The 11789-nt window shown below is 38.5% G+C and overlaps 1 protein-coding gene across 1 annotated transcript in view; it reads left to right on the forward strand.

Annotated features, from left to right (window-relative positions):
• xrn2 (5'-3' exoribonuclease 2) overlaps positions 1–11342 on the forward strand; it is an 88340-nt gene extending 76998 nt beyond the window's left edge. The window contains exons 29-30 of the mRNA XM_052011537.1: positions 6728–6869; positions 10905–11342. Of these exons, the coding sequence (XP_051867497.1) occupies positions 6728–6869; positions 10905–10964 (202 nt within the window). The 3' untranslated portion in view covers positions 10965–11342. The remainder of the gene's footprint in view (positions 1–6727; positions 6870–10904) is intronic.
• The last annotated feature ends 447 nt before the right edge of the window (positions 11343–11789 follow it).

Below are 11789 nucleotides of genomic sequence, written 5' to 3' on the forward strand. Positions count from 1 at the left end.
CCCTAAACCTTCCCCCTTCACCCTAAAGCCATGTCCTCTCGTACTTATCTCTCCTAATCTAGGTGGTAAGAGCCTACTTGCATTAACCCTCTCTATGCCCCTCATCATTTTATAAACCTCTATCATATCTCCCCTCATTCTTCTCCGTTCCAAGGAATAAAGTCCTAACGTGCTCAATCTTATAACTCAGCTCCTGAAGACCCAGCAACATTCTTGTAAATCTCCTCTGCACTCTTTCAATCTTACTGACATCCTTCCTGCAGTTCGGCGACCAGAACTGCACACAATATTCTAAATTTGGTCTCACCAATGACTCATACAACCTCACCAAAACATTCCAACTCCTATACTCAATACTTTGATTTATAAATGTCAGGATGCCAAAAGCCTTTTTTACAACCCTGTCTACTTTCAAGGAATTATGTATCTGAACTCCCAGATCCCTTTGTTCCTCCGCACTCCTCAGTGCCCTACCATTTACTGTGTATGTCCTCCCTTGATATCCTCATCTACGAGGTTCTCAGATTGCCGGATGATCCTGAGCACATCCAACTCCAGCTCCAGTTCCTTGACCCAGTCTGTCAGGAGCTGCAGCTGGGTGCACTTCCCACAGATGTAGTCATCAGGGAGACCATGAGGTTCCCTGACTTCCCATATCTTGCAGGAGGAGCATTCCACTGTCATCCTGCCTACACTGAATCAAGTGTTCAGTGATGGACTACCTGGCATCACAAAGTTGCTCACAGCTCACCTTGCAAGCATCTGGCGACCGGTCTGTAAACTGGGAGAGCTGACTCACAGACGAGTCAAGCGACAGCATACTCGCAGCACAGTCCCTGGGTGTATCCTGTCCCACTGGCATGCCAGACCCATCAGTGGAGGTAGGAATTGTGGTATAAAACAGGCAGGAGGGAATATTCTGAAGAGTCCTTGGCATCGAATCCAGATCCCGTGAAGTCTCATGGCATCAGGTCAAACCTGATAAATCAATGCTCTTCTGTGTTGGCCAACACTTGAAAGATGCAGTCAAAGTAACAAGGGTATAGAATGTATATTTGGTGGGTCCATCACCAAGAATTGTATGGTAGCAATACCATGCGCCAAATTGGCCGAGACCTTGAAAGAAGTGGCTGCCAGATTGCATTTGCAGCAGAGTGTGAACAAAGTGAGGGATGAAACTATTTCTGACAAATTACGTGAAGTAGATGTATCACTTCATTGATAGGGTTGTTAGAAATAACCATTGCATAACTGTCTTCATATTAATGATACCCTCCATCCTCTTGAACACAATAAGTGTGCTAAATGGGATACTCAGGATATATGTGGTAGCTCAAAAGTGGGTATCCTTAGGTTTTGTGAATCATCAACAATGTAATAAAAAGTATACTCCCATATTTGCATGGTGTGGCATATCCTTCACTGAGAAAGTCAATTCAGGGGATTGGCTCTGGTTCAATGAGACGGGCAGAAAGACATGTTGGGAGCAGCACCAAGAGTTCTTGAAAATGCAACACTAGTGTAGCAAAGCTGTATTATAGAATACGAGTACGACTTGCATGGAAAACTTCAAAAACAGCATGCAACAGGCAGAGCTAAAGGATCCCACAGCCAACTGATCAAAGTTCTGAAGTCTTGCACTTGTCATGCATGGTGTTAGACAATTAAAGAGCTAACGGGTGGAAGAAGCTCTAAGAGCTGCCTCAGCATCAATTAAGGTGAAGCCCAGCAAGTGACTGCTAAAGATGCAACTAAAGCATATACGGTTGTGTTCAGCAAGAGGTGAAGACTGGATGATTCATCTGTGCTTCCTCTGGAGATCCCCACCATCTCAGAAGCCAGTCATCAGCAGACCATTCTGTCTGATGTCAAGAAACTGCTGAGGGCTTTGGATACAGAAAAGGCTTAGACCAGACAACAATCCAGTTGTAGTACAGAGGTTCTGCACTCCAGTACCAGCTGCACCTCTGACCAAAACATTTGCGACACTGGCAACGGCCACAGGATGTGGAAGATTGCCCAGTTATTCAAGGAAAGCAGAACTAATCCAGTCCGGCTAATTAATGCCCAATAAATCTCCTCTCATTCATCAACAAAAGGGTGAATGGTGGCATCAGCTCTGCTTTTGGGTGTCACCTGCTCACTGATGTCCAGTTTGGGTTTTGGTGAACTTCACTACAGCCTTGTTCCAAACATGAGTGAATGTGTTTTACATCAAAGGATCATTTGACTCAGTGTGGTATTGAGGAGCCCCAGTAAAACTGAAGTCAACGGCTGGAGTTATAGATTACACAAGGGAAGATGGTGGTGGTTGTTGAAGGTCAACCATCCCAGTCCCAGGGCATCTCTACAGACGTTCCTCTGGCTGGTATCATGTGCCCAACCATCTTCAAATGTTTCATCAGTGACATTCCATCAGATATGGGGATATTCACCAATCATTGATTGCATAATATTGAATTCCACTTACTACTACTCGGCAAATGGAGCTGTCCACACTCGTATGCAGCAAGAACTAGACAATATTCAGGTGTGGACTAACAAGTGGCAGTGATATCCACGCCCCAGAAGTGCCACACAATGACCACCTCCAACAGTGATATTTTGTCTGAATGTCATGTACAGAATGAATTCCTGTTCCAATTGTTTAAATAATGTGTGCATCTTTATTTCTTAATGAGTGGCACCTCATTTAAAAAAACTCAGACAATCACATACAGTACATTTTCTTGGAAGGTCTCCACTCTACAGATGCAAATGATTATGTGCAAATCACCCTGATTTATCCAGTAGACACATGAAATTTCTTTCAACATTCCTCCATTGTGCAGAGATGGTCACTCCTGGATGCAACTACTGTAGTAGACTCCTCAAGTGGGCCTGGTTGGTCCAGTTCCATGTATCTCATTGACCTGGACTTGGACTGTGAGTAAATTTGGGAACTATCTCCCTTGCCATTGCCGTCTTGCAACCCTCAATGACAGCCATAATGTGTGTTACTGGTGTCTGGATGCTGTGGGATGTGTGCTTTTAAGAGCTATCACCCTTCTCTGGTTGATGTACTCAGTGTCGGAGGGTGTGTTAAACTGAGTGAACATAAATCACCTAACCCTCTGTGGATTTTGCATGTTCTCCCTTTTGCTATACGAGTTTCACAAGATACTCTGGTTAGTAGGTTAATTGGGTGGTAGTTGATGGGCATGTGAGAGAGAATGGGTTTCTGTAATAAAAAATAAATAGGGAATGGGATTTCTGAGTCAACAAAGATTTGATTGGCTGAATGGCCTTGTATGTCAAAAGGGAATATGAAAAGCTCCATTTTCATGCACTTTTTTCTGAGTGTGAAGTGCCCTTACACTGCTTAGGATTTTTTGAACAATTTGTGGATTTTTATTTGGTGGGGAACATGATTTGGAATTAGTGCTAAATGCAGCCACGTTTTGGCATACCAATTTATAAGCATCTATCTTTTAGGTTGTCATTAAAATACATAAACAGTGCAATTGTCACTTTTATTTTTTTTAAATTGCAGAATTTTAGCAAAGTGCCTTCTTTCATTGGAAACTATTTCCTCTAAGGCCTGTTGGCCATGACTTTATTTTACATTGTTTGTGTCATTATAAAATTCAGGATTGGAAGCTTAAATCTGCATTAGATTTTTGTGTAGGCCAAACAAGTGTCTTTTGAGGATCATGGAGCTTAATGAGGCATAACTAATGTGTTCCAGTGTTATCATTTTGTGCTGGATCCACTGTATTAGTACAGACAAACCATTGATTCTTGCTACAAACCACTCCAAGTACTAATCAGCTTCTTTGGTACAACTTTTCAGGCCTGACAAGCCTATTGTGGAGCAGTGTCACTGTAGGTCAGTAGTTATTAGTGGCAACCGAAAACAGTTTCTTTAACTACTTAAGATTGAACTGAATTAAATGCAGAAGAAACCTGAAGGCGGATTACTGAATTTGTAAAGTTCAATAGTACTGTGCAGTAGAATGAATGTGACATGTTTTTGTAACAAAGGATTTTGCTAGGGATTTTGTGTGAATGTGAAATTTTTGTACCAGAAATTGTTTTAATTTTATCAGTTTATCTGAAAATACTTCCAGAGTGATTTCAGTTTCTGAATGATGTTACTATAGTCAAGGACACATGAATGAACTTTAAAGTTACTGGTTTTAAGGTAGTTCTGTATTATATTTTGACGCAGTATAGTGGTCTTCAGGTGAAGGCTGCTTGCATTTCTTTCTCATGCTGCAATTTGAAAATTAACAATAAGTTCTGTCATTGATTCTTCTATAGAGAGGTAGGTTCAGCGACCCTGTGTTTAGTTAATTTCTTTCCGCAGCACATCAACAAAAGTGATTCAATGACATATTTGTCTTTAACTGTACTGGTCCAAGGCCATTAATGTTGGACATAGCTTTTTATTTTAAAAAAAGGAGTAATTTACTAACCATGTAAGTATTGACTGAAATTTGTAATTTTTTGGGGGGCTACTTAAGTAATAGCTATCACAATAACACCGTGTGCATAATTATGTACATGGCCAGCTTGAATTTATTAAACTAAGATGATTGCTGCACTTCTTGTATCCTGCCTTTAAGTGGGTAGTTATACTGATACAGTATTGTGGAGCAAATTGTACTTTTTCCATATCTTTTATTATTTTCTACAAAATAGCTTTTAATTTGTGTTTTTAGTTCTCTCAAAGGAAGTACTTGTCTATTAATCATTGTACGTCAAGTGAAAACAAGGGAGGTTCCCTGGTTATGAACTCAATGAAGTAGAGGGGGAGGGTAGCATGCACACACCACCTTCCTCAAATCTGGGGATTGCTTATTCTGAAAGAGGGGATCTTTGTCGAGGAGAATACACCTCCTTAAGTAACATTAGATTGTATGCGGTTGTTATGTTTGTTCATTCCTAACTAAATCGGAGTGGTTGAATAACCTGAAAATAATAAGGTACGAATACTGTTTTAAACTGTGAACTTAAATTACTTGTTTCTAAAGGCAACAGTTTAAAGATCTTGAATATTCAGTGCAAGTTTTGCAAACTAAATATAGTGCCTACTTGCATGTTGTAGCCGTTTCAGGTTCAGGTTGATGCTGTTTGGCTACTTGGAATTCTTCCAGTGCTTATTCTGCCTTTTCTTTTGCATTCATTTTGAGGATAATATGACAGTTTAATATTTCTTCCTGTTGGGAAGCCAAGCAAACAAGCTGTGTTATAATTGATGCAGATTCGTGTTCCCATATAAACTGTACATCAAATGTCAGCCAGTCTGTGCCAATTAGTGCTTGTGTTGCTAGGTCACCATGGTCAATTGAAACCACATCAATAGGACTTAAAAAGGTTTCTTCCCGATCAGACCTTCTGACATATGGAGTAGCATAATGGATGGGAAAATACAGCCATAGTCCTACCCTAGATTCAAAATACACAGCAGTAAGAATTCATTTACAACCTGCAATTAACTCAAAAGAATAGGCTTCATAAAAGTGTCTAGCTATTTAGAAAATAAAGCCCCCTGCTATGGGTGGATTTGTTTACTACTTGTGTGGATCTTTTTTGGATTTGGCCAAATCATCTTTTTCCCTTCTTGGCATAACAGGAGAGGGCTGGAATCTGTTGTTGACATGTTGATCTGAGTGTGTTTTTTTTTGCAAAATTACTGGATAAAAATAAAATTTAATCACAACTAAAGCTTGTTGTTAAGAGTGGATTACTGCTTTTTCACCTGACTATTATGATGGGTAAGTCTTAAAACTGGAATTTTAGTCCACCAATGTATTTCTACAATGGTTTAGCCTAATTGTATGGTTAGAGTTTAAAATAGTTTATAGTTTGTAGTTTCTAAGCTTTCAAATGGGGATGCACGCACATTTGGAAAATCCAGTATATAAATATTAATAAAACGGTTGATATATGTATAACTGAGTCATGGTTGATTTTGAGTGTCAGAAAGCATCCTTGTTTAAAGTGAGCTTTAAAAGCATGGCTTAAGTAGGATGTCCTAGTTCAGCAAATGGAGAATTAAAGATTCTGAATAACAAAATCTGAAGTGTATTGCAGCATCTATGTGGAGTCTGCTGAATTGTTGCTGAAGAGTTTTGCTGTATGGTATTTCACAAAGTATATTTAAATCATTCAAAAAGCTATTACTGCAGCAAATTAGAATATGACAGGAGGTAACGTATATATAAATGGCATAATAGACTTAAAAAGTTTAGGTCAAACAAGAATGTTATTTGCAGGAAGGAGTTAGTTTGAGGCATACATGTGTAATTTAGTTTTCCCATGTGTTAAGGATGTTTTCTATCCCATTGTGAAGAAATCAGCAAAATGCTAACACTTGGAGAGGGAACACAGGTTTGGCACACTTAGTCTGCACTGCTGCTTCAAGCAGCTAAAATGTTGTAGCAAGTCTAACTGCAGCTTTCTACATTGAAATGGAGTGATTGGCTACTTTAAAACAAAAGTAAACTCATGTAATATTTAAGCATTATGTCCCTCAAGTGGGGCAGTGAATTAATAGATGTTCCCAGTCTTTATGTCTGCAGCTAATTTCATGTATTGTTTATGTATCACTCTCCTGATCCTTCAGTTGGTTCAAATGTCGTGCACAAAATGCTTTCTGTTTTAAACTTGCTTTTTTTTTGTGAGACATTGCAATTAAATGTAGTCCAATTATTAACAGCAAACTAACTTTTCTACCCTATAGAAACCAGGGGGTTGAGCAGCAGTTGGCATGGAATCGTATCATGCAGTCACAGGGTGGTTTGTTCCAGCAGAATCACCACAGGCTTGGAACAGGAATGCCAAGCTATTTTCAACAGAGGCAAGATGATCGTCGAGGGCGCCAGGTAACGAAGTAATAATGATGTTAACAAATTGCTTTCATTTGATTAAATATACTATATAATTGAAGCTGCAGTATTTTTAAAAAGAATATTTCATTCTTTTGAATAACTAAGTAAGCTGAAGTAGCTGTATTCAGCAGTTTCCAAGGTTTGACTTCCAATCCTGCATACCTTTAAAAAAAAAATTACCTCTGTTCTCTTTGTATGATTTGCAGTGACAAAAGATCTATTATTTCACTTCTCTTTGCAATCCACTTTTGAACTACTTAAGAAAGCTGCCATCATTTTAGCAATTTTTTTGTTTAAGAAGAAAAGCAAAATGGAAACTTAGGCATTAGTACTCATTGCTTTAGTAGGTCTTGCTATTTGCTGAGCTGTAAATCTCTAGAAATTATGGGATTGACATAGTGATTAAATTTAGCACCAAGTCTGACCAATTCCATGGTTGATTTCTGGTACATTGCTGATCATCCTAAATTGTCCTCATTGTTTCTGACTGTTTTCAAATCTGCTTTGATAAATTAGAGAAGTACTTCCTCAAATTGGTCAACCTCCTCTGCCTACAACTATCTGATGTAACAGGGCAATCTCCAGTGCAAAGCATTCTGTCTGAACCACAGGATGGACAGAGAAAGCACCTACTTGATATTGCATAGCATACTCATTGAATTAGTGGTTCTGATTAGGATGTATATCTGGGCAGTGTGTGGTATTGGCAGCAAAAGAAATTTGACATTTACCATTTGCTGCCAGTGAACACAGTTCAATTTTTTTTTCTCTTTTTAAACTAATTTGCATCTTGTTAGACCAAAAGTGGAATTCTGCACATATTTTGTACTTGTCTGTCAGGTGGTGTTAATAACATTTTAGAAATGAATGAGCAAAGTCACCCTTTGATCTTGTGGGGAGATGAAGGAACAAATAGGAAAGTGATAATCTTGTGCTCAGTAGACCTCACCAGTTTGCTTTTAAAAACAAATATATTATTTTGTAATTTTATTTGTTCACAATTATTCCAAATGAATAGAACAAAACTGACCTAATTGCTAAGTTCTTCCATGCTATAGATAATAGGGTCCTTTAAAACAATTAGAAAGGAAAGATATAGGACATTTGAAAATATTCAACTTCAGAAAAATTAGAATCCATCCAAACTATTATCTCTCTGCCTAAAATCCTTGGCTGACATAACAAACATTTTACTGGTTGTTAGGCTTGTAAATCTTGGATGACCTAAAATTTACAGTCTTGGACTGGGTTGGGTTGTTTTACTTGTATTCATTCATTTGCTCCTCTCAGCAAAGTGTGCTTCCTTCCTGAATAACACAGCAATTTGAATGAGGTCCCTGTTCTCACAACAGCTGTGTGTCATGGTGTAGTGTTAACATGCCAGCCGTGAAAACTATTTTTGTGGCTTCTGGCTTGGCAATTTGGAGGTTGGATTTATCATTATACAGTCATTGCTCAACTCATAGCACTTGCACTTGAGTCAGAACCTTCTGGTTTCAAGTCCAATACCGGATGTGAGGGAGTGCTGCTCTGTTGAATGTGCCATCTCTTAGATGGCACAATCAACAGCCGAGACACTCAGGTGAGTGCAGAGGATCCTATGCCATTATAATTGATGAGTAGATAAATTATTCCTAGCATCCTGGCCAATATATATCTCCCAGTCAATATCTCAAAAATAGACTTGGCCCAAAATCTGCAGTCAGAAGCAAAGCTGATCTTGCAAAAGCTCCCTGCAGGGATCAAGTGAGTAGTGGCAAGAGATTGGCTTTGCACCAAGATTTCTGTTGGGCATTCATTGTTTTGAAGGGATACCCTGGTGCTCAACAGCTGTGATGTCATCAAGGTGATAGCACAGCCAATCTTGCTAGAAAATTTTAAGAGGACATAATTTTTAATTGACATCGTGCTAATAAAAAATGGAACATGGGTGATTTAAATAGAAGTTGAAACACAAATTTTAAAATATATAATCTTATGTTTTGAAACATTTGTGCATTGAAATTACAAAAGACAACAGTTTTAAGATCTAATAGTTTACTTCGCTATAAATATGGTTTAATACACCTAGAACTCAGGCATTATTAGTAATTGATAATTGGTTTATTATTGTCACGTACAGGGAAAAGCTTTGTTTTCCATGCCATCCACACAGGTCATTTCAAACATAAGTACATTGGGGTAGTACAAAAGATAAAATGCAGAATATAGTGTTACAGTTACAGAGAAAGTGCAGTGGAGGTCGGCAAATAAGGTGGAAGGGCCATGACAGGGTAGAATGAAAGCTTGAGTTCATCGTTATCATATAAGGGGTCCATTCACAAGTCTTATAACAGCAGAATAAAAACTGTCCTTGAGCCTGGTGGTACATGTTTTCAAGCTTTTGTATCCCTTTTTTCCCAATGGAAGGGGGGAAGGAAAGAGAATGACTGGGGTGGACAGGGTCTTTGGTTATGTTGGCTGTTTTCCTGAGGCGGTGGGAAGTGTAGATGGTCAATGGAGGGGTTATTTAACTAACAGCAGGACTTTATTTGTAGATATTGTAGAGTGACCCAAGTGCATACAGGGATAGGTAATTCAGCCCTTTTGTGTATGCTTTATCATTCAAAAGATTGTGGCTTATCTTTTACCTCAGTGCTACTTGCACTATAATTCCATGTGCCATGATTCTCTCAATATCCAAAAATTTATTACTTTATTGAATACTACCATTTCGTATATACCATTTCAAGTTACACTTCCTTTTTTGTATGGCAGATGGCTTCAAATGGTCAAGGCATATGGGATTACTTTCACAGCTTTGTTATTATTTGCATTAAGAGGCAAACACAGGCAAATTTTGTAGAGTAATGACTCTAAACTCTGGTAGTTTGACAGTCATTATTACACCAAAACCCCATCATACCATTGTCTGATCACCATTCCATTGTAGTTTGTCAGAGCATGCTGTGAGCTAATTAGGTGTGGCATTTCCTGTATAAATGGTAAAAGGTTACACTTCAACAGCACTCTTTGACTGTAAAGTACTATGGGATGCCTGAGGTGAAAGGCACAATACAAGCACAAGCCTCAATGCTTTACATGCAATCAACAGACATTCTGCAACTCTTAGATATTCTATAATCTTAATTGGGTGTTAATTAATTGTATAACTCGCCATTCCACCCATTATCTAATCGTGCAAAAGTGGACCAGGGTGCTGGACCTAAAATTTGCAAAAAAAAATCCTTGTTCAGATTCTGCCTTTCACACATGCACTTGTGTAATCTGTCAGCAGGTGTATATATGAAAAAGGGTGGTGGAGAAAGCACTACCAGATCCTAGCCATTAAGCTGCTTCACTTTCCAGGCAACATGTGAAGTTGCAGAGTGATATTTATAATCCAAATGTACTTCATTTTAAATGTCTTATACATTTTCTTAATTTCACACATTCTTGGGATAAATATTTTCTGATTAGCCTCTGCTGGGCCAGGCTTAACTAAACTATAGGACCTCATGTTCTCCCCTGAACCACCCCACCCCCCCCCCCCCCCCCCCCCATCAGCTTTTTTCTTTCTGCATTCAAAGGAAGTAGATGGCTGTCTTTTCGCCCCTCTTTGATGTCTTTTGCCCCATTCAGTAACATACTACTAAGCCTGTCAATCAAACTAACTACATCAATCCAAAGGCCTGCTGCTGGGTGCCCCAGGATAGTCTTGTGATTCAGATTATCAGCTGGCCAAGCACACGCGTCTCCAGTCACTCTGTGAAGCAAAGAACAGTTCACTCATGATTCGCTTTGTGGCAGCATTGTCGTCTATGTCTTTAAGAATTTTGAATCTGTATTAACTTAAAATGTATCACAAACATATTCATATTGTTCCTGTGGAAAATTGGACAAAAAAATCCCAAATCATGATGGCTCTCTTAAACCCTGTTTGTATGGATTGCATCGGTCATTATTCTAGACATGTTTCTAAGTACTATTCTAATTATTGGCATTGGTTATATTGTTGTGTAAACTGTTGGGTAACATTATATTTTTCAGGGATATCCTGGGAGACATTACCCATTGCCACCAGATTCTGGAAGATTCAGCTGGAATTAAAAGCTCCACCTGGCTCTGCAGCACAAGATGTGCCTTACAGGGTCCAGTTAATTGACCAGCGTGCATCCAAGCTGAATTTTAACCATTGTACCTGTAAAGAGTCCTGACTTAATTTTTAATGTGGAACTATAATACTTGTTTCTATGTATTTTTGTGCTTCATTTTTCACTTGCTGTACTATGGATTCTGCAGTTACCGTTTTTTTTAAAAACACTCGGAACAGGGTGTGGTAAATAGATTGCAGAATGGATACAGGCAAGACTTATTGTTGACATTGTAATGGCTTAGTATCTATGAAAATTGGAAAACCAAATTTGAGTTTTTATTCGTGTACATCAGAAGTGATCTTTAGTAAAATGTTTTACCATTTTTGGTTTAGTTTCCTCTTTGTTTCATTTATTCCCCTTCAATTTTCATGAAGCCAATTCATCTGCAGTGAACCAAATGTAATCACATTTATACATTTATTTTGTTCACAATGGAGGTTTTTTAAATTGCCATTTTTTTCAAATGCAGGAGATTTTTCAGACTTTGAAACAAATATTAAAGTGTTAGTGTTGATTCCTGAAAGCTTTCACACCACGCAGGAAGATATTTAAGACCCACACAGTTAAAAACATTTGATGACTGAGATCATTGTAAATCTGCCAATATACATCAGTTTCTAGCATAGAAAAGTTTGTCAAATTATTTTTGTTCTGTCACTGTTTGATTATTATTTATTTGTTTTGTAAGGACAACTATCCATTCTCGGGGTGGTTTGCAGTAGATGGAACAGTAAACACTGCACTTTGGCACAAAGACATCTTTTTTTAATGGTGGGGT

This window comes from Pristis pectinata, chromosome 3 (assembly GCF_009764475.1).
Source record: "Pristis pectinata isolate sPriPec2 chromosome 3, sPriPec2.1.pri, whole genome shotgun sequence".
Taxonomy (NCBI): Eukaryota; Metazoa; Chordata; class Chondrichthyes; order Rhinopristiformes; family Pristidae; genus Pristis; species Pristis pectinata.